Consider the following 27500-nt stretch of genomic DNA (forward strand, 5'->3'; position numbering starts at 1 on the left):
TCCCTGAGCACTTCTAAGTGGTCCTCCTTGCCCTGGATAAGCAGGACATGTTCGTCTATCCATCCCAAGAAGAAGGTATCTGCTATGGCGTCCGTGACTTTCTTGTTCCAAAAGTGCTGCATGTTCTCGGCTTTGAAGTCAGCAAAGATCTCGTATCCGGCGTGATGGTGCTGGAGCTTCTCTGTGACCGTGGGAGAGTCGTCAGAGCCCACACGGCTCAGCACGATGGCCAGGGAGTGAGGTGCGATCTGCAGGAACTTCTCCATCTCCTCCTTCTCACTCAGCTTCTCAAAAGGAGGCCATGAAGGCTAGAGTCTACACTGCAGCTTCACTGCGCATGAAACACACCAACACACCGTCACATCTCTGATCTGAGGAACGAGTTCACGGTAAATCCATTCAGTCCATCACCGAGCCTCAGATCATGACGGAATCGGTAAATATGGAGAATTAAAAACACACGCACTGACGGAAAACAGGTCAATCATCACTGGGCTGTGTTCTAATAACTCACCACCTGCCTCACTGAGCACATCATCTTGCGCACGATAAATTCATCCGTTCATCTTCACGCCTTTTACGAAATGCACCGGCACGCGCCTGTCTGCCTCTATTGGGCTCGCGCGCAAGAGACTCTGCCTCGTTTTATAAAAACTGAAAAAATGATTAACACACACACACACACACACACACACACACACACACACACACACACACACACACACACACACTCGCGCGGTTTATGATTCCTCTAGGAAATTACAAGGACAAAACCCGAGCGCGCTCTTCTCTTCTCCCCTGTCTCCCGGTGCCGTGCGCTCTACATGCCCGGCAGCCTGAGACTACAGAAGGATTTGTGTGGCGGAGAGGCGCGAGCGAGAGACCGAGCAGAGGAGGAGGAGGAGGAAAGCGCGTGCAGATGTTTCCTTCACTCCACCTACAGGCCGGACTGCAGCGATGCAAATTACTGACCTTGTGTATGATTACTGACCGTGTGTATGATTACTGACCGTGTGTATGATTACTGACCATGTGTATGACTACTGACAGTGTGTATGATTACTGACAGTGTGTATGATTACTGACTATGTGTATGATTACTTACCATGTGTATGATTACTGACTGTGTGTATGATTACTGACCTCATGCATGATTACTGACCGCGTGTATGATTACTGACTGTGTGCATGATTACTGACCACGTGTATGATTACTGACCACGTGTATGATTACTGACCACATGTATGATTACTGACTGCGTGCATGATTACTGACCTTGTGTATGATTACTGACCGTGTGTATGATTACTGACCGTGTGCATGATTACAGACCGTGATCATGATTAGTGACCATGATCATTATTACGTGTGTATGATTACTGACCACGTGCATGATTACTGAAAGCGTGTGCATGATTACTGACCGTGTGTATGATTACTGACTGAGTGCATGATTACTGACCGAGTGCATGATTACTGACCGAGTGCATGATTACTGACCGTGTGTATGATTACTGACCATGTATACGATTACTGACCGTGTGTATGATTTCTGACCGTGATCATGATTACTGACCACGTGCATGATTATTGACCGAGTGCATGATTACTGACCTTGTGTATGATTACTGACCGTGTGTATGATTACTGACCGTGTGCATGATTACTGACCGAGTGTATGATTACTGACCTTGTGTATGATTACTGACCGTGTGTATGATTACTGACCTTGTGTATGATTACTGACCTTGTGTATGATTACTGACCGTGTGTATGATTACTGACCGTGTGCATGATTACTGACCGAGTGTATGATTACTGACCTTGTGTATGATTACTGACCGTGTGTATGATTACTGACCGAGTGCATGATTACTGACCGTGTGTATGATTACTGACCTTGTGTATGATTACTGACCGTGTGTATGATTACTGACCGAGTGCATGATTTTTGACTGTGATCATGATTACTGACCGTGTGCATGATTACTGACCGTGTGTATGATTACTGACCGCATGCATGTTTGTTTGCATTATTCTTCTTGCTCTTGTATGTGTAGTGTTATATAAATGAAAATCTTTACATTTGTACAAACATGAAATACTCCATGGAATATAAACAAATTAAAAAAGCTACATGTACACTAATGATAACAGAAACATATACACTTACACCTACATCTGTACACACACAATCTACATCCACACCTAAAAAAGAGAGAGAAAGAGAAAGAAAAAAAACGTTTAAAGAATAAAATAAACTTTTTCCTAATACTATAAATAAAAATAAAAGAAGGACATGTATAAAGGGAAAGTGACCTGAAACCTTCTTCCTGTTCACACGAATGTGATAGTTTCAGGAGGAGTTTTAGAAAGGCGTGTGATCAGTGGACTGTAAGCTAAAAATCTTGTGAAAGCAACACTGTTGTTTTTTTTTTTTTGTTACAGATCCTCTGAGTGAACATGACACTCATGACACTGTCACATGAAAGACTCTCTGAAGTAAATCACTACCTTCAAGGAAACCTGCTGCTGAGCTGAACAAGTAGATGTTTCATTTATTTACGCTCTTTTCAGGAAACCTGGATTAAATTTTTCAAACCCTGCCATGAAACATCCTGTAACAAGACGATGGATTGAGGGTCATTTGTTTGTCATGTTAGAAACACTTAGAAATAAAGGTTCCTAAATGCTTTTCTCTCAGAGTTTGTGGTTCTCTGAAGAACCTTTCACAACCATGGAACCTTTTCAATGCACAAAAGGGTTCGATGTAGTTTAAAAAGGTTCTTTAGGCTTGAAAAAAATGTTTTACAGGGATGATGTTGAAGTACCATTTTGGTTCCCCAAAGAAAAACATTTTTTTCAAGCCTAAAGAACCTTTTTAAACTACATCGAACCCTTTTGTGCATTGAAAAGGTTCCATGGTTGTGAAAGGTTCTTTAGGCTTGAAAAAAATGTTTTTCTTTGGGGAACCAAAATGGTACTTCAACATCATCCCTGTAAAACATTTTTTGTTCTTCCTGGTTCTTTTCTTCCTCCAGGAAGAACAAAAAATGTTTTACAGGGATGATGTTGAAGTACCATTTTGGTTCCCCAAAGAAAAACATTTTTTTCAAGCCTAAAGGGAACCAAAATGGTACTTCAACATCATCCCTGTAAAACATTTTTTGTTCTTCCTGGAGCCTTCATTTTAATGTTCTTGTCTGATTTACATTTCAGCTGAGTCTGTTACGAATGTTATGGAAACAAGGGATGACATTTTGGACCTCCACTGAGATGAGGTCGACCCAGTGAATCCTGAGGCATCTAGAGATCTACCAGCTCCAGTTAGACTCTGCTATACTAAAGAGGAGATGTGAACTCCATGTGGTTTTTTACATCACTACAACATTTATCAGACTGTATATATATAATCACACACCCAGTGTCACCCAGATGAGGATGAGGTTCACCTTTGAGTCTGGTTCCTCTCAAGGTTTCTTCCTTTACCATCTAATGGAGTTTTTCCTCCCCACAGGGATAAATACATACACATTGTGAACTAAATCTATCTAATATTTATCTTGAATTTTGCATTCTATTAATCTTTATATTATTCTTTATAATAACCTTTTGTTCTATGTTTATGTTCTGTAAAGCTCACGGGGTCACGGGGAGCCTGTGCCTATCTCAGGCGTCATCGGGCATCGAGGCAGGATACACCCTGGACGGAGTGCCAACCCATCACCTGGCACACACACACTCTCATTCACTCACACACTCACACACTACGGACAATTTTCCAGAGATGCCAATCAACCTACCATGCATGTCTTTGGACTGGGGGAGGAAACCGGAGTACCCGGAGGAAACCCCCGAGGCACGGGGAGAACATGCAAACTCCACACACACAAGGCGGAGGCGGGAATCGAACCCCCAACCCTGGAGGTGTGAGGCAAAGGTGCTAACCACTAAGCCACCGTACCCCCCAAAATATCTGCACTAGTGTCAGGGCTACACCTTCTGAATAATCACAGTCCAGATCTCCACAACAGTGAATCACAGAGTCACACAGAGTCATGAGTGTGAAGATGTACTCATTACTACACAGAGTGCTCTGCTCGATACTGCCCCCTACATGCCGCTGCCCCACAGCACTGCTCTCTCCCCAGGACCAGGGTCCAGAAATGTCCCTCGGATTACTTGCTGTGTTGCTAATTTAAGATTTTTGTACTGAGGCTGAATTCTTCAATCAGTGACAGGTACATCATTAGACACGCCCACTGGATTTGATTGGCATTTGCAGTGATATTTTTCACACACATCCATAAACGTATGCAATGTGAAAGAATGAACAGGAACAAGGTGGATTATTTACTCTGTCATCCATTTCTCCTAAAACAGCTATAGAAGGGGGCGGAGCTAAGAACTGTTAGATTAATCTGATCACGCTGTCTAATCAAAGAAAAATGACACGGAGGACAAATGGCAGAACCACAAGTCAGCAGGTTGGTTTGTTTGTTTGTTTGTTTGTTTGAATGAAATGTCTTTCTTGTTGGTTTGGCATATGGAGGAATCCCCATGAACCCAAATTTATTCTTATTACATCATCAGCCCATCACTAATCGTTTCATGACTGTAATGTTGATCATTACGTTTTTCTTTCCCTCGTTTAAAGTCGAGCAAGTTAAAGGAGTTCAGTAACTTTTCTTTAACTGCATAACCTTCAGTGTTACGACCGCGACAGAGCGTCTGCTACAACATCCAGAACACTGCAGGAGATTTAAATGTTATACTTCATCCCTTCTGTCAAACGATTAAAGTATTAGTTTTAATGACTCATCCTGTACCACTCTTCTGTTTGTCCAATTAAATTCTCTCGAGAGCGTATATGCCCCGCCCCCCATGTGCGTGTCTTGTTCTTGAGTAGCTTGATGTTTATCAGTGTGGTGATTTTTTCCGACTCCGCTTTCTCAGACTGATGGAGAAATCCATCTTTATACACTGTATAAAGTCCAACAGTAAGAGCTGGGAATATTGTTTTTTCAGATTATCCTGCGTCTCTCCGTCACCACGGGCAACGACCGGGGAGCCCCAGAACTTTTATTTTGAAAGGGAATGAAATTCTCCACCTACCTGTGACATGACATATCTAATTACCTGCTGATTGGAGGATGAGACGTGGGCTCGATAAGATGTACTTCAGTCAAATGTTCAGAGCTGTCTCACTTTAAGAGGAACAGCGTAGCCTGGTGGATGTGCACAGGTGAGGAGGAGACACTTGATAAACTCTGAGGCTATGGTCAGGTTTGTTTAGATTGGACATCAGCGTGACGCGGAGGATCTTACACACTTGTGTGTCTACATACGGAATCATTCCACGACTCTTAACACGTTTAACAGAAATCACAATGTTAGATTTTTTGTTAGACACTCACACACACAGAGATTCTTGTTAAAGTGTCACATGAGTTGTCACTTCTATGATGATAAACCTGCAAATACACCAAACACACACCGGGATGTAAAGCACTGGTTTATTTAAATACACAAAACTTACTTTTAGTTTAAAAAAAAAAACAAAAATCCTAGAATCAAAAAAAAAAAAAAAAAAAAAACATACAAAAAAAAACAACTCGACAAAGCAACAGAAACACAGAACCGTTCTGTCCCACTGGAAGACATATTCTCCATCTTGATGCTAAATGAAATGAACAGAAAGACTGGGACGTGACGGAGGTCTGATCCTGTGCATGTCGCCGCTTTCGCGACGCAAATGAAAAAATCAAGTGTGAAAAAGTCTTTTGTGTACATTTTAGGAGCACTGATGGCAGTTTTGTGAGTCTCTGTGTTCCAGCGCTCGCTCCTCAGATCGCTGTTATTTTGAATGAAGGATGGTTTCATTTCGCTGTTGTGTGTTTTGTAACACACGCGTGTTAATCGCTACGCTGTGAGGTGTTCAGCAAGCTGAAGATAAAAGCGCAGATGTTGGTGTTAAAATACTTTGTGTATGCTTTAACTGGAAATGGCGTCAGACCGCAGTGCATTCTGGGACGGTGTCTCGTGTTAGCAGAACTGCACAGCTCTCAGGACGAGAACCAACCCAGGACGTGTGCTGAGGGGGAGTAACGAGTGTCGCTGTCTGAAATGGAACACGACCGTTCACGATCACTGCGTTAAGACGATTTTGACTTAATTTCCTCTGAGTAACAGCATGCTGCCATGGAGCCTGATCTGAGCCGATCAGCAGAGGTGTTACTCAGTAAACACACCAAGTGAAGCTGGAAGCACGAGGTGTTGCTGTGTGGAGTGAGTGAGGAAGATCAGCGTGAGTCCGTGGAGCACGGACAGTCTGGAACAGTCTGGAAAGTTCCATATGTGTGGCTCAGACTTGACGTCTTGTTCTTCCGTGCACACGACTGGTCTCTGAGTCACTACCTGGAGCGGCGGTCCTTCTTCGCCCTCTCTGTGCTTTTCTCCATGGTCTTTTCGCTGTCTCCTCGGCACTTGGGACAATACCACTTCCCTTTGGGTTTGTATGTAAGTCCAACGCAGGAGAAGTGGAACCACTCGATGGGGCACTGCTCATTATCACAGCCGATCATCTCTCCGTAGGAAACCTGCTCACACAGGCAGTAGGTGGGCTCATTGGGGTCGATGCTGAACTCCATGGTGGGAGAAACGTCACGTTCAGACTTGGCTTTCGAGCGTTTCTTCTTCTTAACCGATTTGGATTTTTTCTCACGAGGCGGCTGAGCAGCAGGTTCTTCGCAGGGGTCATCCAGCACCCCGTTAGCGCCGTTGGCGCTATAACACGAATCCCTGCTCTCGCTGTTGCGATGGCGGCGAGGCCTGCGTGACGACGAGCGCTCTAATACAGCATTAGCGGCGCTGCTTCCTGACTCGTGGCGAGGTTTTTCGGCCAGTCTTTCGGAATCGCTGGGGTCCAATATGCAGGGAGAGTGAGCCTCTATCTGACGCGAGCGGTTCTCCACCACCTCCATCATCTGCGTGACCACGTGGATCTTCTCGTCGCCGAGCTCCTGGCTGTTGATGAGGGCTCGCTGCAGCTGCATCTGGAGTCGCTTTCTCTGAGCTCCATCTGCCTCCTTTTTATACTTGTCGAACACCTCGTCCACCTCCTTTAAGATCTCTGAGAGAAAAACACAGACAGGAAGTTCAGGGCTGAAGTTCTGTGCTTGAGAGTTTCTCATCCTTTTTATCTCAAATGTCTCAAAAACTAAAGACACACTGCTGCTCACACCGAGTCTCACACCGAGTCTCACACTGCTGCTCACACCGCTGCTCACACCGAGTCTCACACTGCTGCTCACACCGCTGCTCACACCGAGTCTCACACTGCTGCTCACACCGAGTCTCACACTGCTGCTCACACCGCTGCTCACACCGAGTCTCACACTGCTGCTCACACCGAGTCTCACACTGCTGCTCACACCGAGTCTCACACTGCTGCTCACACCGAGTCTCACACTGCTGCTCACACCGAGTCTCACACTGCTGCTCACACCAAGTCTCACACCGAGTCTCACACTGCTGCTCACACCGGGTCTCACACTGCTGCTCACACCGAGTCTCACACTGCTGCTCACACCGGGTCTCACACTGCTGCTCACACCGGGTCTCACACTGCTGCTCACACCGGGTCTCACACTGCTGCTCACACCGGGTCTCACACTGCTGCTCACACCGGGTCTCACACTGCTGCTCACACCGGGTCTCACACTGCTGCTCACACCGGGTCTCACACTGCTGCTCACACCGGGTCTCACACTGCTGCTCACACCAAGTCTCACACTGCTGCTCACACCGAGTCACACACTGCTGCTCATACCTGAGTCTCACACCGAGTCTCACACTGCTGCTCACACCGAGTCACACATCGAGTCTCACACTGAGTCTCACACTGAGTCTCACACTGAGTCACACACTGAGTCACACACTGAGTCACACACTGCTGCTCACACCGAGTCTCACACTGAGTCTCACACTGCTGCTCACACCGAGTCTCACACTGCTGCTCACACTGCTGCTCACACTGAGTCACACACTGCTGCTCATACCTGAGTCTCACACCGAGTCACACACCGAGTCACACACCGAGTCACACACTGCTGCTCACACCGAGTCTCACACTGCTGCTCACACCGAGTCTCACACTGCTGCTCACACCGAGTCTCACACTGCTGCTCACACCGAGTCTCACACTGCTGCTCACACCGAGTCTCACACTGCTGCTCACACCGAGTCTCACACTGCTGCTCACACCGAGTCTCACACTGCTGCTCACACCGAGTCTCACACTGCTGCTCACACCGAGTCTCACACTGAGTCACACACTGCTGCTCACACTGCTGCTCACACCGAGTCTCACACTGCTGCTCACACCGAGTCTCACACTGCTGCTCACACTGCTGCTCACACCAAGTCTCACACTGCTGCTCACACAGAGTCTCACACTGCTGCTCACACTGCTGCTCACACTGCTGCTCACACTGCTGCTCACACTGCTGCTCACACTGCTGCTCACACCGAGTCTCACACTGCTGCTCACACTGAGTCTCACACTGCTGCTCACACTGCTGCTCACACCGAGTCTCACACTGCTGCTCACACCGAGTCTCACACTGCTGCTCACACCGAGTCTCACACTGCTGCTCACACTGCTGCTCACACCAAGTCTCACACTGAGTCACACACTGAGTCACACACTGCTGCTCACACACGAGTCTCACACCTGAGTCTCACACTGCTGCTCACACCGAGTCTCACACTGCTGCTCACACCGAGTCTCACACTGCTGCTCACACCGAGTCACACACTGCTGCTCATACCTGAGTCTCACACCGAGTCTCACACTGAGTCTCACACTGAGTCACACACTGCTGCTCACACCGAGTCTCACACTGCTGCTCACACCGCTGCTCACACCGGGTCTCACACTGCTGCTCACACTGCTGCTCAAACCGGGTCTCACACTGCTGCTCACACACGAGTCTCACACCGAGTCTCACACCTGAGTCACACACCTGAGTCACACACCTGAGTCACACACCTGAGTCACACACCTGAGTCACACACCTGAGTCTCACACCTGAGTCTCACACCTGAGTCTCACACCTGAGTCTCACACCTGAGTCTCACACCTGAGTCTCACACCTGAGTCTCACACAGAGTCACACACCTGAGTCTCACACTGAGTCTCACACTGCTGCTCACACTGCTGCTCACACCGAGTCTCACACTGAGTCTCAAGTCTTTGGCGATTGTTTACAGAATTACAGATAAAACACTTAATGTGTTTGTAAGAGAAAACATTGCGACCAGAAACAACACCAGAACAGTAATAAAACATGGAATTTGAGAAGGTTGAAGAAGACAAACCTTGATATTTGTTGTCTATTTCCCTCAGAAGTGAGACATTTCTCTGTATGTCCTGAGGCAGAGACTCCACGCAGTCCAGGTAGTCGTCCACATAGCTCACAAGATCACTGCTCTCTGGGGTGGGATACTGTGCCAACATCATGGGTTTAGAGAGAGTGTGTGTGTGTGTGTGTGTGTGTGTGTGTGTGTGTGTGTGTGTGTGTGTGTGTGTGTGTGTGAGAGAGAGTGTGTTTGTGTGTGGTGAGAGAGAGAGAGAGAGAGAGAGAGAGAGAGTGTGTGTGTGTGTGTGTGTGAGAGAGAGAGAGTGAAAGTGTGTGTGTGTGTGTGTGAGAGAGTGAAAGTGTGTGTGTGTATGAGAGTCTGTGTGTGTGAGTCTGTGTGTAAGAGTGTGTGTGTGTGTGTGTGTGTGTGTGTGTGTGTGTGTGTGTGTGTGTGTGTGTGTGTGTGTGTGTGTGTGTGTGTGTGTGTGTGTGTGTGTGTGTGTGTGTGTGTGTGTGTGTGTGTGTGTGTGTTTCTCTCCCTTCTTCTCTCCTTCTTCTTTCCGGACAAAATTCACTTCTCTCACTACAAGAACTCCTCTCACACAAAGCTACTGCGCATGCGCAGGATCCGCCCATCTTAAAAGATTCCGCGTCTGGTGCGGGAGGGGGTGCAGGGCGGGGCAGCAGCGCTTTAGGTAGCTGTTATATTCGCCATGCTAAATCTCAATCTTATTACATTACTTTAGATTTATTATTTACTCTAGTGTAAAGTGTTGGGACAATAAACACAACTCTGAGACAGTATTAATGTTAAACAGTAAAGCAGAAAGTGTGTTCAGTGTTTGTACAAAATAAAGTTTCTCTACCTCCACACCGTTATAATTATAATAAACACACTAAATTACACTGAATCAGAACGCTATAAAACGGCTGTAAACCTTAATGTTTATTAAAACATTTATATATATGACGGCGTTTGAAAACGGCGCCCTAACAAAATGTCTGCTCTCCTTCACACACTTGTTTCCGTGGAAACGGATCATTCCACTGAGCCGTCCGGGATGGGGGGGATTAGCGTGTTAAGCACCTAAGTCTGTCCTGTTCAAACGCTTTAAAACAGTATGTACAGTTTAGCATGTTTATTTATTTACATGCTTCTGGTTTGATTTACAGATTATTACAGAACATTACAGATATGTTCCGTTAGTTGGTGAGTGTAAAAAAGCGCATCCTGAGAATGAGCCCCGTTCAGTTGCGGTGTTACAGGTACCTGCATTTCTGTGGTAATGACCAACATGGCCTGTGGTGCTCTGCTCAGCCAGCAGGTGGCGTCTTAGCAGGACGGGGCACCGTCACAGGCTCATGACGTGCCGATCAGGCGGAACATCTCTGCTCAGGGTCCGGGGACTTTCCCCTAAGCACTGGGGGAGAAACCTGGTTCTCAGTGTGTAGCTTAGAGAGCAAGTATTCAGACATGCGCAGTACAGCGGTGTCCTCGCGCTGCTTATATCCACCAACACTGCACTATGTGTTTACAGGACGGTAGATTATTTATATATAATTTTTAGTTTCACTTATATACAGTTTATACGTGTATTATATCACATAGGTGCTATTATAATGTCTAAAACGGTGATATCGCTTCTGTATTTTTCATTTATTTCACTTTAATTTCACTGCAAATGAAGCTTTACGTCACTCCCGAAGACTCGTCCTCTGATTGGCTGCTGTTCGGTCCTTCAGCTCGCGTTATAAATAAACTTTTATTATCTTTTATAATGTTCCTTATATGTATATTAATGTGGTGTTAAACACCCAACACACAACCACACATTGATAAGAGAAGGTGTTTTTTATATAAATAAACAAATAGTGCATGTTTCGTCGTGTCTTTGCTTTTTTAATTGACATTAAAATAAATATTAAACCATTAGAATAAAAATGTAGAATATAAGAAAAAATAAAAAGGTTAAATCTAGTGTGAAGTGCATCTGTATAGTTATTATTGTTCTGTATAGTTATTATTGCTGTTCATGTTTTTGTTGATTGGTAAATCTAAATAATATACAATTATAATTAACTTATAATTAGTTGTAATAAAAATAATAATTGACTGAAAGCTTGAAGACTTTCTCCCCTGTTTACAACCTGTAAATGTAAATGTATACAAATACTATTACTACTAGTGCTAATCATCATCATCATCATCATCATCATCATCATCATCATCATCATCATCTTTTATTCATTTCTGCCCCCTTTTTCTCTCTTCCTCATGAGGCAGCAGTGTATAAAAACATCAGGCTCCAGGCAATGATCCAAAAAAACCAAAACAGAATCAGGGAGTGAACAATTACACAACCTTTTTTCCGTGTGCTTATATAAGACAGAAGCAAAGGAAGGAGGTAGAGAAACACACAGCACCGAGCAGGACCTTAAAACTACAGCGAGGTAAAGGTGTGTATTACTATACTGACAAAATAATAATTGCTCTGAAAGTGTGAATGTAGTGTGAATGTGTTGCAGCATGGAGAAGAAAAAAAGCTGTTGATATTGAGCTTTATAGGACCGAGTCATCCATTCTGACTATATACACTAACAGGTTTCTATCTAAAACTTTAGAAGACTTACTAGGAGTTTTATTTACATTTACACTTTTATCTCTGCCTGTTTTTACTCTGTAAAGCACATTGAGCTGCATTTTAAACGTATACAAGTTCTTATATCAATAAAGTCGAATGCTGATATTATTAGTTGGTGTTAGTTATTAGACCTTTTTACTTTTTGTGTCTGATATTGGACTAAAAGGTTTATATTACACCCCAGGAAGCCTGGAGATGAAGATTCATGGTATATCATTATGATTTATTGTGTTATTGTTGTATTAAGATATGACAGCACTATACAGAATGATGTAAACCGAAGACGGTAAAAAATATTTAATTTAATGTGTCTACAAGATAATTTATATATTATATACAGTATATATCTGGTGTGAGAATGCTTTGACTCAGAATATATTTTATCCAGTTTAGTCTAAATCTAAATCTAAATCCAATTAAATGTCAGATCAATATGAACTTGAATGAATATCAAAAACCACAGAGATGACATTTTTATAAGAAATACTGATATAAAAAATATGTAAATATATCAACCATCTGTTATGGTTGTGCGTGTGTGATGATTTGACTGTGGTAATAATAATAATAATAATAATAATAATAATAATAATAATAATAATAATAATAATAATAATAATAATAGGTTTTCTTTCTTAGTTCAGGTTCAGGGTTGAAACGTTGCAGATTTCATCCAGTCTGTTCAGTAAAAATTTTAATTTCACGTGAACATTAGAACATTATACTATTAGAATAATTTTTGTTTACGTGTACAGCACTGCACAGACACCCTTCCTTATCATCCTTATCTCGGCTGGGAGAGAACGTCTCCTCAGTCATGATTACACTGAAACTACACCCTGGTAGAGACGAGCTGGAGGACGAAGGCTTTGTTCTGTGTAGGTTTAATGTTTTAGTGCTTTACTTGTTTACACTCTGCACTCATTTACTTAAACTAGAAAAACAAAAACGTCAGCTTGAATACACTGTGTGAGCTCCTTGGAGTTCTTTAGTTTGCTCACAACCTGCTGATAGGTGAATTAGCTGCGTGACCCTGACCAGGATAAATTAATTCCTGAAGATGAACGAATGACTTTTCAAACAGAGGGGAGTGAGACATTAGATCATTCCTAATTTTCTGCTTTCATTCCCTCGGTTCTTTAGGAATAATCAGTGAAGGAGATGTCCTACACACTCCCAGTGGTGCTCTTGCTCAGCTTTGTCTTTCACACACCGACGCTGAGTGAGGAGCTCACGCTGAAGCCTCCTCAGCACGAGCTGTTCAATGGCTCTCTGTACGCCACATGCAGGATGAAACCCAACACCCGGCTGCTGCCGGGAACGCCCCGAGTGTACGGACACGTCCTGTTTAAACAAACCGGCCCACAGGAGAAGTTACAGGTGATGTTCAGGCTGTACGGTCTGCCTGACTATAACACAACGTACAGAGCAATACACATTCACCAGTATGGAGATCTCAGCGAAGGCTGCATCTCCACCGGTGGCCACTACAACCCGAACGAAGTCAACCATCCGCATCACCCGGGGGATTTCGGAAACTTTATAACCCACAATGGGAAGATTCGACGAGCTGTAACCTCCAAAGCCACTCTGTACGGTGGCACCTCGGTGCTCAGTCGTGCCGTGGTGATCCACGAGAAGGAGGACGACATGGGAAACGGAGGAGATCCAGGAAGTCTTCTGCACGGGAACGCAGGAGCACGACTGGCCTGTTGTGTGATCGGAATAAGCAGTTCCAAACCCTGGAATAAAACTCGTCACTGAATTAATGTGAGGTTAAATCTGTAAACACGTCTGAGCATCTGATGGTCATTCTGTTCATGTCATGTTCACAAGGAGGATATAATGATGTCATGATTAGGGAAACTTGATCTACAGGAAAAACTGCATGAAGGAACAAAGACACTAACTTTTCTTCTATTTCTACTTCTCCCTTATTATTCATTATTAGTTTGTCTTCTTAACAAGCATCGTTCCTGTACGTCTACATCTTGTTAGAATGTCCTCATTCAAATGGGGCTCAGATTTTATTACGTCATGAAGATGTGATCTATATAATAAGTGCAGAATTATTTTGTGTGATGCATCTAAATAATTTACATCTTAATCCGTGACAGGATTGTTAGAAGATTCTTCTTCATCAATGTACAAATGAAATCATTCGTCACAAACTGATGTAAAAACAAATGAACTGTCAGTTCAACGTCTGTGTAATTGTGCCGTTTCTCTTTTAATCCAATTTCGTTAACTTTCAATGTGTAATAAATAGTGTGATTCAGGATTTATCTGCGTTCGTCTGTTTACGCCTCTCCTCGAACATGACCTTGTGTTATCTTCATAAATTCTGGGTCATGTGAAGATCATCTCTGGTCATCTGGAACATGGCGAAATACAAAGAGAAACACAAGTGATTTGAAACATAAGGGGGACATTGTGGCTAATGGTTAGAGAGTCTGACTCATAGCCCTAAGGTTGTGGGTTCGAGTCCCGGGCTGGCAATACCACGACTGAGGTGCCCTTGAGCAAGGCACCGACACCCCCCCCCCCCCAACTGCTCCCTGGGCGCTGCAGCATATATGGCTGCCCACTGCTCCGTGTGTGTGTGTGTGTGTGTGTGTGTGTGTGTGTGTGTGTGTGTGTGTGTGTGTGTGTGTGTGTGTGTGTGTGTGTGTGTGTGTGTGTGTACTGCTGTGTGTGTGTACTGCTGTGTGTGTGTACTGCTGTGTGTGTGCACTTTGGATGGGTTAAGCACAGAGAACAGATTCTGAGTGGGTCACCTTACTTAGCCGTATGTCACGTCACTTTGTCACTTTGTGATCGTTTCCCCTGTAAAGACATATTTTAAAAGACGAGCCGTGTTAAATAATAATAATACATTATAAACAATATGTAAGGTATAAAATGATGAATTTGAGCTTATAATATAATCTGGTTCTGAAAGAATTTATAATTTATAAATTTGTAATAACTTAATATACTAATGGTCAGAATCTAACACCATTCTGTATCATCTGATCATCTACATACCGATCATTTGAACGAGTCCGACTTTTGCCGAACGTCTTTCCCGAGTCCTTCCCGAAGATCCCCGATCATTACCGATCTTTCCCGAGTCCTTCCCGAAGATCCACGATCATTACCGATCTTTCCCGAGTCCTCCCCGAAGATTCCCGATCATTGCCGATCTTTCCCAAACACCGCTCGCGGACTCTATCGCCCCCTGTGTGTATTTGTATGTATTACATTTCGAGAATGGAGGAACTTGCTCTAAAGCTCAGTGCGGATGGCATCCAGAAAAAAGTCATTTCCCCTGGAAAAGGTGAAATCCCGGATTATCTGGATGGCACAAAGGTAAAATGTGCAATCGGGCAATATTTAAAGGAATATTTATAACGATTAAAGGCATTAATTCATGAGTGTTCTGTAACGCTACAAAGCTAACCGGCTAACTGACCTAGCTAGCGGCGTTTGGCCTTCATCACTGCCTTATTTATAGCTAAACATTCGATGTAAAAGGGTTTATTATGTCTCCTGATGGACAGACACATTTATCTAGCTGTCTGTTATCGGTTATATACTGAGATGAACAAGTTAGCAGTGTTGCTAATGGACATTAGCTAGATGCTATCAGATGCTACAGTTAGAGCATTGTGTGTAATATAAATATAAAAAAAAAGATGTAAGCTGTGATCCAGCACTTTATGTTTAAATAATAATAATAATAATAAAATCACTGTTAGTGTTCAGGACATTAATCCCCTCCTGTATCTAGAAAGAAAGAATACAAAAATAGTGATTTTAATTATTTAGGTTTTATTTATGTGACTCATCCTGTACTATTGTTGTCTTTAATTGCTCTATAAAGTGTAAATATGCTCCGCCCCCTGGAGCTCAACAGAAGCACACAACATGAAGTCTCCTCTGCTATTAAAGATGTTTCCTTAGTTGGCTTTCACTCACTGGATCTTTTACTGAAGCTGGTGAATGAATCGGCTCTTGTTTTAGTCAAGTCACACATCCGAGCTGTTTCATAGGCACTTCCATGAAATTACCTGATCCATAGTTTGTCCGAGACGAGGAGAAAATATCACAAATCTGTGGAGCAGATATCACATTTATATTTGTTGAGCTGTTTTGGAACTGACTCGGTGAACCGAGTCAAACGATCAGACTCACTGAAAAGAGACAGAAATCTCATCACTAATTCTCACTAAGATGCCTTTGTGGTGGGGATGCACGGTGGCTTAGTGGTTAGCACGTTCGCCTCACACCTCCAGGGTCGGGGGTTCGATACCCGCCTCCACCTTGTGTGTGTTTGCATGTTCTCCCCGTGCCTCGGGGGTTTCCTCCGGGTACTCCGGTTTCCTCCCCCGGTCCAAAGACATGCATGGTAGGTTGATTGGCATCTCTGGGAAATTGTCCGTAGTGTGTGAGTGAATGAGAGTGTGATGGGTTGGCACTCCGTCCAGGGTGTATCCTGCCTCGATGCCCGATGACACCTGAGATAGGCACAGGCTCCCCGTGACCCGAGAAGTTCAGATAAGCGGTAGAAAATGAATGAATGAATGAATGAATGCCTTTGTGGTCGATTAGCTTAAATCTCTCACTGAAATTCTGAGAGAAATCTAACCTTAAGTAGGAAACACAAAAAATTATGTGACAGTTTATCGGCAGCCCTGTTTTTCCTTTTCCGACACGACAGCACTGAATAGCGTGCTTTAATGATTTACCGGGTGCCAATATTTCTGGTGCTGCACGTGTGTTTTCCTGCAGGTGACGTTTCATTACCGCAGCAGCCTGTGCGACGGCACGCTGCTGGATGACTCCAGGACCATGGGAGGGAAGAGTAAACCCATGGAGCTCATCCTGGGGAAGAAGTTTAAGCTGCCCGTGTGGGAGTGTGTGGTCAGCACCATGAGGGTCGGCGAGGTCTCGGAGTTCACCTGCGACGTCAAGGTACGTGGTGTGGTGTGCAGTTTAGTGTGGTCCTGTCCTGAAGTATTCCAAAAGGTTAAAGGTTGAGATTTGGTTCAGTCTTACACAGTGAACACTTAAAAAAAAAGTCCTATGTGGTGTGAAAGTGTTATAAGTTGTTTATTTGTATCATCTCATCCCTCTGTGTTTTCTCCTCCAGCACACGACTCTGTACCCTCTGGTGTCTCGGTCTCTGAGGAACATCAGCAAGGGTAAAGATCCTCTGGAGGGACAGAGACACTGCTGTGGCATCGCACAGGTCCACTCTCACCACTCACATGGACACAGAGACCTAGAACAGCTCCAGAGCAACCCTCAGCCTCTGGTCTTCACTATAGAGCTCCTGGAGGTTTGTTTGTGTGTGTGTGTGTGTGTGTGTGTGTGTGTGTGTGTGTGTGTGTGGACAGGGATTATATGGTACTATAACAAAGGTGGACTCTTAGTTAATGTTAGAGAAGCTCTACATGGATCTCTAATAGAACTACACCATGTTATAAACGTGTGTGTGTGTGTGTGTGTGTGTGTGTGTTGCAGGTTTTGCCTGCAGGCTCATTCGCTTTGGAGACATGGGCAATGACGGACGAAGAGAAGCTGGCCGCTGTGCCACAGATTCATGAGGAAGGAAATGCACTCTTCAAGAAGGGAGACACGGCAGGAGCTGCAGAAAGATATTATAACGCCATCGCCTGCCTGAAGAACCTACAGATGAAGGTAGAGAGAGAGAGAGAGAGAGAGAGAGAGAGACGCTGACATTTTCTCCTCACAGTATATAACACTGATGTATAATCGTGATGTATATATAACCCCAATTTATATGGAATAACAGCTTATCGTTAGTCATTAACGTTAATCAATAAAGGAGTAGCACTTTAATTAAAAATGTGATGTAATAAAGGTCAAGGGCAAATATTTACCATATATACTGTTTATATCGCTTGTAATTGGGATGAAGTAAACATCTGTAGAGTTTTTAACATCAAATTTGTGTTGATTGTGTTGAATTAAAAACCCAAAAATGCAGCGGGTCGAACAGACCCACGAAGACCGGCTGAGTAACGAAGATACGAACAACATACAAGGGGTAAATTCAAATGTTGGTGATTAATTTGATTTGTGTGTGTGTGTGTGTGTGTGTGTGTGTGTGTGTGTGTGTGTGTGTGTGTGTGTGTGTGTGTTTAGGAGCAGCCAGGCGATGAGCCATGGATTAAGTTGGACATAATGATCACGCCGCTGCTGTTGAATTACTGCCAGTGTAAACTGATCCAGGGGCAGTACTATGAGGTGCTGGACCACTGCTCCTCTCTGCTCAACAAGTATGAGGGTAAGAGACTCAGATCAGTGCTCAGTCCGGGGTGTGTGGGTGTGTGTGTGTGCGTGCGCGTGTGTGTGTGTGTGTATAAAAGCTATGGTTTAGAGAGACACACTTACACTCACTCACTCTCTCTCTCACTCAGTCTTTCACTCTCTCTCTCTCTGACTCTCTCTCACTCACTCTGTCTCTCTCTCTCTGTCTCACTCACTCTCTCTCTTTGACTTTCACTCTCTCTCTCTTTCTCTCTCTCTCTCTGTCTTTCACTCTCTCTCTCTTTCTCTCTCTCACTCTCTCTGTCTTTCACTCACTCACTCACTCACTCAGTCTTTCACTCTCTCTCTCACTGCCTTTCTCTGCCCTCCTCCTCCTCTGTCTGAATTCCTGACCACTAAGTTTAAACCTGTGCATTATTTTCTGGTTGTGTTAATGTTCTCTCACACACACACACACACACACGCACACACCCTCTCTTCCCCTGCAGATAACGTAAAGGCGTACTTCAAGCGAGGAAAAGCTCACGCAGCCGTGTGGAATGAAGCCGAAGCCCGAGCTGATTTTCAGAAAGTTCTGGAACTGGACCCTTCCCTCGGGCCGGCTGTGAGCAAAGAGATCCAAATGATGGAGAAACGCATTCGAGAGAAGGACCAAGAGGAGAAAGGACGCTACAAAAAACTCTTCATCTCTAGCAGCACCTCAGCAGCAGCTACTACGGTCAGTCACACAGACACACTCTCAGTAATACTCTGTGTGTTGTGCTGTTCCAGGAAAATAATCAGCTGTGTTCTGTTTCAGAGCTGAAACCAGCGGAGACGCTTCCTGTAGTCGTCCCTGAAGAGACGCTCCGTTACTGAGACGCTGTGACACCTGAGCACATGAACTCTTCACCAATACAGCACGAGCAGCTTTCTTCATTTATTTCACTCACACACACACACACACACACACACACACACACACACCTTTGTTTATTAACACCTAACACTGTTACAAGATCCCTTGGGCTGTGTCCTAAACGCTAAAGTTCTTACAAGGCAGCATGATGAAGGAAAGGACAGAGTGTCACACTGTGGTGGTGACGCTAGATGTGACCTCTAGCATTTGGGACACAGACAGACACGCCCCCTGAGAGACAAACAGACAGACAGACACACCCCCTGAGAGAGACAGACAGATTGACACGCCCCCTGAGAGAGACTGACAGACAGACATGCCCCCTGAGAGACAGAAAGACACACCCCCTGAGAGAGGCAGGCAGACAGACATGCCCCCTGAGAGACACGCCCCCTGAGAGAGAGAGACAGAAAGACACACCCCCTGAGAGAGACAGACAGACACACCCCCTGAGAGGCAGACAGACAGACATGCCCCCTGAGAGAGAGAGAGGCAGAAAGCCACACCCCCTGAGTGAGAGACAGACACGCCCCCTGAGAGACAGGCAGACAGACAGACAGACACGCCCCCTGAGAGATAGGCAGACAGACACGCCCCCTGAGAGAGACAATCGTATACAAAGTCCTCTAACGCCTTTTCTAACGTAATACTTTCTGTAGTAATCCTGTATCTTTCCTGTTCATTTCTTTTTGTAATAGTTTTTGTCTTTACATGTACACGTGTATCTTTTCTTTTAAACGTATAAACCTTCATGTGGTCACAGATATTGCATATGTACACACGTTAAGTCGGGGTGGACAACCGGCTCCTGCATCGACATCCTCATCTAAACGTCTTCTAAACGTTTTTAGAAGTATTTTTAAAAAAAAATTTCTCAATATGGAATTATTACCAAAATTATCGCTCTAAAAAGCGTTTATCTTTTACACTACACTTCCTGTGGGTTTTCTTTTATATTTGTTCCAACTTCTTAGTGACGATAAATATCCTGAATCGTGATGTTTGTGCGTAAAGATGTTGAGAATGAAACTACAAGGTTGTGATGTTGTTTCCATAGCGACTCAAAGAATTATCCAGCGACCATCTGCCAAGACACATTAACTCCATTTATGGGATTGTTTATGCCTTATATGTGACTGTAAAGATCCGCATTTATGTTATAACTAAAGCCAAATAAAGAAAATGTCTGGAAAAGATAAGTAAACGTTTTATAGACGTGTCGTTCGCATCAGACTCACACTTACAGTCCTGACCGGATGTCCTGGAACAGCAAGGCAGTTTTTTTTATCGCTTCTTATATCCTAAAGACCAACGTTTCAGATCAGAAGATGAATAAAGAGCTGATTGATAGATCAGAATGTCAGCTCTCAGGTCCTGATTGAACAACTTACTACTTACACATTTTGTATCAGAGGACACTTTTTTTGAGTGTTCACTTGTTCCTTTCTTCAGTCTCCTCTTCAGGAGGTGAAATGCTGCTCATTTGTGTTCAGGTCTTCAGCTGGTAGTGTTTACTAATATACAAGTACATTTATAAAACTGAGTTTAATGTGTTTTTAAATTACTTTTAATAATAGCTGAAGTCGTGACCTAATGGTTAGGGAGTCTGACTCCTAAACCTAAGGTTGTGGGTTCGAGTCTCGGGTCGGCAATACCATGACTGAGGTGCCCTTGAGCAAGTCACCGAACCCCCCCAAACTGCTCCCCGGGCACCGCAGCATAAATGGCTGCCCACTGCTCCGGGTGTGTGTTCACGGTGGTGTGTGTGTTCACTGCTGTGTGTGTGTGCACTTTGGATGGGTTAAACACAGAGAACAAATTCTCAGTGGGTCACCGAACTTAGCCGTATGTCATGTCACTATTTTATTAATATTTAATTTTCTATTACAAAAATATTTTATCCAGCAGGAACCTTGTTCAAAATTTCATTGATTTATTTTTAAGTCAAAATAAAACATTGAAAAATTTATCTAAATATCCAAAAGTGTAGAGAGCAGAAACAAACGTTTTCGATGTTTAATTGTAAAACCGGATTTTTATTCTGTGTTTTTTTTTTTTTTTTTGCATTTAAATACGGAACTGCAAAAAGTTTGAAATTACAAAAGCAATTATGTGGAACAGAAGTGTGTAAAAGTCTGTGTGTGTGTTTGTGTGAGAGAATAAGAGAGATGGAGCAGAGTGGTGTGTGTTATGTGCGAGCGCTGCGCTCGGTTTCAGCTAGACACTCTCTCACTAGAGCTCGGGCGTGGATGATTCCTGAAACACAGACAAGAGGCATTTCATGTTTTCTCTCCATCAGTCATAACACTGTATCATAGCAACATTTTTGGGGAGTAGATTTTTTCTGCTCCTTTTTGAGCTGTTAAAGGACAATATTAGAGTAGAGTGTAGTTTAACTATAACACCATGATACTGTGTGTGTGTGTAAGTGTTACCTCTCTTCAATCTCTCCATGGCACTTTTACTGCCAGCGTACGTGGGCCTGATCTCTCGACTCATTTCCTCTATAACAGACAGCAGCTCGCTGTATGTTGACCCCTGAGACACTTTCACAGGCTGAAGTGTAAAAAAATATAAATATTTTTTGAAAATCAATTTCCTTGAGATTTCAGTTCTTTATTAAATCTATATTTAGAGGATTAATCATCACACCACTGTTAAAAACAATACAAAAGTGTATATAAATATATAAAACAAAAAACAGTTTGTATTGACAAAAATCTGTGTGTTCATTTTTAAATTTGAATGACAAGGACTGTAAGCTAATGGATGTTTATCCTCAGGTCGAATCCAGCGAGTTATGGAAAAAAGCATTGTATCACGGTACGTACAGATCAATTCTGTATTTAAAAAGGAACAAGTAAGAAATTATAGGACAACGTCAGCCATTTTGTTATTACGATATAGATATCTTATTAATCACTGATTATTTTTGAGATCTTCCTGTACCTGTACAAAGCCCATGGACGGTGGACCGAAGTCGCTGAACACCGGTCTGAAGGTGGAGGCCGAGGGCAGAGACGGAGACGAGCCACAAGACCCTGAGACCAAGAAATAAAAGGTAAAGACACTGAGGTTATAAAGACATAACTGAGCTTGTAGGAAGCACTGTAGCACAAATATCTGATTACAATCACAATTTATATTTGTTAACCCATGAGCAGAGAGGTACGGTGTACCACACTGAAGTTGAGAAATGTCATGGCTCATTATTGATGTGTGTGTGTGTGTGTGTGTGAGAGAGAGAGAGAATATCCGGTGTCTGCGCTCTGAAAGTCAGAGACAAAGCTGTAACAGTTTTCTGACACAGTCCCTAAGCACCGTGACAGAAAACATCATGTAGTTTTAGCTCTAACGAAGAACCCAGAGACGACACACACGGCGTGTGAGGAGACGTTCGGTACCAGCAGATTGTGAATCATGGGAAGAGTCACAGGACAGCGATTAGAATGATACCAACAGCTCCTGGGTACAAAGCTACAGACTCCAGGTGACAAACACTGAACAGAGTATTAGGCTGTTTTTGGGAAGTGTGTGAACTCATGAGCACGAAGCAGCCTCCTGTGTGATGTTGTGGTCTGGATAATAAACTAACACCTCACTGTCTGTGTGTGTGTGTGTGTGTGTGTGTGTGTGTGTGTGTGTCACGAAGACATTTACATTCTGTCTGACTGACTGACTCGTACTCATCAGAAGTTAAACTGTATGAATGATGATGATGAAGGTGCAGTGATGAAAGCAGCTCACCTGGAGGTGTGTGATTAGAGCCTGCAGGAGCTGGAGCGATGGGTTTATAACTCATACTGAGCTCACTAAACTGCTCCGTGATGTACAGTCAACTTTTAACGATGTTCACACTCTCTCTCTCTCTCTCACTCACTCACTCACACACACACTCTCTCTCACTCACACACACACACACACACACTCCTAAAAGTATCGCACAAAAACCCACACACACTCGTCTGTCTTTCTCCTAGACACAAATATACAGGTGTCTTCTCATTCACACCAACACCAATGTTAATTAAAGTGCTAAGCTAAGCTAAGCTAAGCTAAGCTAACCCCTTCCGCAATGCTAACAATGCCGCTAGCAAACGGCTAACACTTATTCTGCTAACTAACTATATTTATACGTTTCTACTGAATGTACAGTGATAACGTTCCCGTTCAGAACCGAACTCTAATAAAATAAGTTATAAACACAAACAAACAAACAAACAAACAAACAAACAGAAGAACAAAAGCGAACCGAAGCTCTGTCAAAAAGCCGAAAATGGCAAACCACAGGAAGCGGCTCGCGCATACGTGCTGGAGAAACGCGTGTGTGACATCACAACGTCGCATGTGTGCGTGGGTTCCTCCATAGATATCTATACACTAGATGTCGCCTTGGGGTCCTAAAAATGCGTCAAAACCGCCGCCATCTTTGTACGGTGCTCCTTTACTTCAAAAATGCATGGACGAAGCCGGATGCTGTTCAAATGAAAGAAATCTAAAACCCAGACACTAAGGGATCACATTACACAAGTCAGAATGTGTTTTATGGTATTGAATGTTAGGGAATTATATTTCGTGTTCCATTGGTTTGTTTCAGTCCGTGGTTAACGACCGCAGCTAATCCATGTTAGTTACCCTTTAGTTTGTGACAGTTAGGGAAACTGACAATGTTTGTAGATTCTGAAGCTCTTAATCTTAATCTAGATCTTTTTTTGCTTAAAGGTGAAAAGACCCAACTTTATGTATGTTCTGTAAGATTCCCTTATCTGTCAAACATATTTTATTAGATTGTCCTGGACTTAACACAAGCAGAATGCTCTTTTATCAACTTACTTCTCTTAATAAGGACATATTTAATGACTACAGTATGTCTGAAAAAGGTTTGGATTTTTTTTGTTAATTAAAATAAAAAAATTGTATAATATGACTTGCTGTTTATATTTGTTTTGTTTTTATTGCATTTATATGATATTTGTATTTTTGTAATTGAATTTTGCCATGAAGATAGCTTTTGATTGCTGACATGGTATTAAATAAAATAATCAGAATCTGAATCTGTTTGTAGATTCCCAAGTGATAGACAGAGACGTCTGTCATGGACAAGTTGCAGGGACAATAAACACTTTTTTTTTAAATGGTTAATTCAGCTGACAGTCCTAGAAGGATGACAAGTTCAGCCCCAAAGTCAAATTTTTTTTTTCGGTTTATGTAACTTTATTATATAATTATTTAATCTGGCAAAAGTATTGCAGGAAAGGAATAAATATAAGATTGAACGGTCTTTGGCACCTCGACTATCTAACTTTCACATTATGTTCCTCTTGAATTTGTGTGTCATATTTAATAAACCAATACAATTTAAATGTTTAAATGAACATGTATAGTCACAGCAGTGTTGCATGCAGTAGGCTATAAGGTAAGTAGTGATTGTTCATATGAAGTTTACTCAAGTGGAAGAATGTAAGTAATAAACTTACACCTACTAGCACTATGCATTATATCGTGAAAAGGTAGATTATCTTAATAACAAAGACTTAAATTTTCTCTGGACTTAATGATAAATACATGTCTGACCTTTTGGAACGACAAAAAAAAAAAACTAGAATCGCATTCATGACGATTTATAGTGATTTTATTACTTTGCCAACATTGACGCTAATGCATTAAGAGGAGGGGGTCCCCCGTACCAAGATGGCGGCTCAATTGACGCATTCGTTCCAGTGTAAATCCCTATACAAGGTGACATCTAGTGTGTATATATATATATCTCGTCGTCGTCGGGTTCGTCGTGAACAAAACACAAAACAAACGATTCTTACTTCCGGATTGATTTTTACTGTTAAAGTAAAAGTTTGGAGGTTTAAACTTTAATTCTCTTTACTTAATGTCTGTTACCATTTACACAGTATAGTGCAAAACTCTCATATCGAAATAATTATACTTTTTTGAGATTTGTTTTTAAAATGTACAAAAACAATAAATGAATAAATAAACAAATAAATAAATAAATGGTATAATTGATCGCTTTATTAGGAGCACATTTAAACTTACTCATTTATCAGCCAATCATCGCTGCATTTCTGCTCATTAAATCACGTGACTGCATTTCTGCTTATTAAGTCATGTGACTCACATTATCATTGTGTACAATTTTTGTGAGCAGAACATTCCTCTCCTGTCAGCCAAAAGCACATAGCAGAGCTGCAGTGGACACACAGATGGTAGGGTCTCAATTTGGCACCTACAGCATGAATGACAAGACCCAGCCTGCCTTGTGTGGGCTGTTAATACCAAATATGAGCAAGTGAATGTCACGGTCGATCTGAGTGTATTTGTGTCCATGTACACATCTTCATGGACACAATCTACCATCTTCTAGCACGGACATATGCACCATGTCATAAAGCAAAAGCTGTCTCGATCTGTTTTCATGAGCCTGATGATGAGTTAATGTTCTTCAGTGGCCCTAAAAGTCACACTTTGGGGATTATTTTAATATAATTGTGTTTTGGAGTTTGTTAGGATTTCCTCCATGTTATTAAACTTCTGGTTGTTTTATCAGGTTCATCAGTAACACCAGTGTATATTCACTGGTCACTGATATAATGTACTACACTGAGCAGCTTGTGAGCCCCAGTGAGCAGCGTTTACACTAAAAGGTTTCCCAGAAAGCTTCCACTACTACTGATCCTCTTACACTCATCTCATTCTGAATATTTTATGAAAGCACACGGAACATCAGTTTCCAGGAGAGAATCTAATAGAGATGAAAATAATCCCTGGCTCATTGAATCCATATAAAAAAGAAAAAAGACTTTATACACTTTTACTTCGTTCCTCAGTGTGCCACTGACATTAATCCTTTCTTTACAAAAATGGTTTGTCCTGTCAGAATAAGTCCCCCATTTTAAAATCTATTTATAATCCACGTGGCTTGAATCATATCACAGCATTAATAAGAGGTTTATAGGTAGGCTACACAGGTCCAAGACAATCTACAACACTAAATGTAGTTGGATGTTGAAACCTCTGTTTAATTCAGTTTAATAACCTGAAATGAGGATCGTGACGAAGCAGTATTTTCTTAAAGGACTCAAAATCTGAGTGGAACACTAAGACTCAGTCCTCTTTATTGAAGCGGATCATCATCATCATCATCATCCTCCATAGAAGGCTGGTATATACACTTTTAATGTGTGAAATAATATTTTTGCTGTTAGACTCTCACAGAAACCATGAGAAAAATTTTTCAAGTGGAACTTTTTGTAGAAATTTGCCCAATGAACACTTAAAGAACCTTTAAATAACCGATGCGTGCTCGAAGATCAAGAAAGTGATACATAAGCAATTAAACATAAAAAAAAAACAGATCCAAGATATTAATCAAATTTACCTCCACAATTAACAAGTGCATTTTATATTTCCTGAACATAATGTCATACCTTTTTATGCACTTATAGTAACATGTAATGTTTAGGAGAACATCTGCAAAACAAGTTCCTGTTATCATCAGCCTCGCTTTACTCTCTCTCTGAAAGCATACTTAGCCGTATGTCATGTCACTTTAGAAAAGCTTATCGTCTTTTGTACCTGAGAAACAGTAAAGAAGTGTAAACTCTTCTGTCCTGAAGTTTTGGAGAAGTTTCAGCTTCACCTCTGACTGATACACACACTGACACTGGAGACTCCTTCACCACATCATACACACACTGACACTGGAGACTCCTTCACCACATCATACACACACTGACACTGGAGACTCCTTCACCACATCATACACTATGTATTTATATCAGTGGAGTGTGTATTATAAAAAAGAGTCAAACGTGACATTTAAAAGTGAAATAAACTAAACTGGAAATATAAAAAGATTTACAACATTTTTTGAAAATATAATATTAATATTCAGTAATTATTTCCTCACAGCTGAATATAACGCCATTTATTCTAATATTGTCAGATTTATCGACGTATTGTTGTGTATATGTTTTAGTGTTAAACACTATATACGGTATAAAATGAAGTTTTTTCCGACTCGGTTGCACAACATCGTCGCGCATGCGCATTGAGTTAAAAACGCAAAAGCCCCAGTCATGCTGGTCTGAGTTCCTGCAGTGCTGCATCCTGTCCCAGGGACTCGGTATAAACAGTGCAGCTTCCACAATGACCGGTGCAGCTCACACTGCTCCTGTGCGACTCTTAGTCCTCGTCCTGTTGGCGTTCTGTGTGAGCTGCTCAGGAGGAAAGCGTGTGTTTAAATGTCCTTCAGGATGCACCTGTACCACGGAGACCATCATCTGCGTCGGATCATCCTTCAT

The 27500-nt window shown here is 42.7% G+C and overlaps 6 protein-coding genes across 10 annotated transcripts in view; 3 read left to right on the forward strand and 3 right to left on the reverse strand.

Annotated features, from left to right (window-relative positions):
- The window catches only part of stox2a (storkhead box 2a), a 60272-nt gene extending 59398 nt beyond the window's left edge, over positions 1 to 874 (reverse strand). The window contains exon 1 of one of the 2 annotated variants that reach the window (XM_047812810.1): positions 1 to 874. This exon is cut by the window's left edge and continues 56 nt beyond it. In XM_047812810.1, coding sequence (XP_047668766.1) covers positions 1 to 266 — 266 coding nt within the window. In that variant the 5' untranslated portion in view covers positions 267 to 874. The other variant, XM_047812811.1, reaches the window with a different exon arrangement.
- A 4645-nt stretch (positions 875 to 5519) lies between these two features.
- On the reverse strand, positions 5520 to 9639 carry ing2 (inhibitor of growth family, member 2). Its single transcript, XM_027156997.2, has 2 exons — positions 9383 to 9639; positions 5520 to 7133 (listed from the first exon to the last, which is right to left on the reverse strand). The coding sequence occupies exons 1-2, from the start codon at positions 9522 to 9524 to the stop codon at positions 6415 to 6417; spliced, it is 861 nt and encodes a 286-aa protein (XP_027012798.1). The 5' UTR covers positions 9525 to 9639; the 3' UTR covers positions 5520 to 6414.
- Positions 9640 to 10632: 993 nt separating this feature from the next.
- sod3b (superoxide dismutase 3, extracellular b) lies at positions 10633 to 14286 on the forward strand. Of its 4 annotated transcripts, none has more exons than XM_027157016.2 (4): positions 10633 to 10905; positions 11648 to 11820; positions 12761 to 12883; positions 13149 to 14286. In XM_027157016.2, exon 4 carries the CDS (start codon positions 13167 to 13169, stop codon positions 13767 to 13769), a length of 603 nt encoding a protein of 200 aa, XP_027012817.2. In that variant the 5' UTR covers positions 10633 to 10905; positions 11648 to 11820; positions 12761 to 12883; positions 13149 to 13166; the 3' UTR covers positions 13770 to 14286. The 4 variants fall into 4 exon arrangements, with proteins under 4 accessions (XP_027012817.2, XP_027012818.2, XP_027012813.2 ...); XM_027157017.2 differs by having other exon boundaries at positions 11648 to 11814; XM_027157012.2 differs by lacking the exon at positions 12761 to 12883.
- A 939-nt stretch (positions 14287 to 15225) lies between these two features.
- Positions 15226 to 20381, forward strand: LOC113649314 (aryl hydrocarbon receptor interacting protein). Its single transcript, XM_027157011.2, has 7 exons — positions 15226 to 15356; positions 16779 to 16961; positions 17140 to 17328; positions 17514 to 17690; positions 18159 to 18300; positions 18773 to 19002; positions 19084 to 20381. The coding sequence occupies exons 1-7, from the start codon at positions 15240 to 15242 to the stop codon at positions 19087 to 19089; spliced, it is 1044 nt and encodes a 347-aa protein (XP_027012812.1). The 5' UTR covers positions 15226 to 15239; the 3' UTR covers positions 19090 to 20381.
- Positions 20382 to 21197: 816 nt separating this feature from the next.
- Positions 21198 to 23531, reverse strand: cdk2ap2 (cyclin-dependent kinase 2 associated protein 2). The gene is made up of 4 exons (XM_027156998.2): positions 22930 to 23531; positions 22132 to 22223; positions 21618 to 21738; positions 21198 to 21438 (listed from the first exon to the last, which is right to left on the reverse strand). Exons 1-4 carry the CDS (start codon positions 22982 to 22984, stop codon positions 21371 to 21373), a joined length of 336 nt encoding a protein of 111 aa, XP_027012799.1. The 5' UTR covers positions 22985 to 23531; the 3' UTR covers positions 21198 to 21370.
- Positions 23532 to 27152: 3621 nt separating this feature from the next.
- Positions 27153 to 27500, forward strand: part of lgi2b (leucine-rich repeat LGI family, member 2b) — an 8838-nt gene continuing 8490 nt past the window's right edge. Inside the window, exon 1 of the mRNA XM_027157021.2 lies at positions 27153 to 27500. This exon is cut by the window's right edge and continues 33 nt beyond it. Within this exon, the coding sequence (XP_027012822.2) occupies positions 27241 to 27500 (260 nt within the window). The 5' untranslated portion in view covers positions 27153 to 27240.

Source organism: Tachysurus fulvidraco, chromosome 4, assembly GCF_022655615.1.
Source record: "Tachysurus fulvidraco isolate hzauxx_2018 chromosome 4, HZAU_PFXX_2.0, whole genome shotgun sequence".
Lineage (NCBI taxonomy): Eukaryota > Metazoa > Chordata > Actinopteri > Siluriformes > Bagridae > Tachysurus > Tachysurus fulvidraco.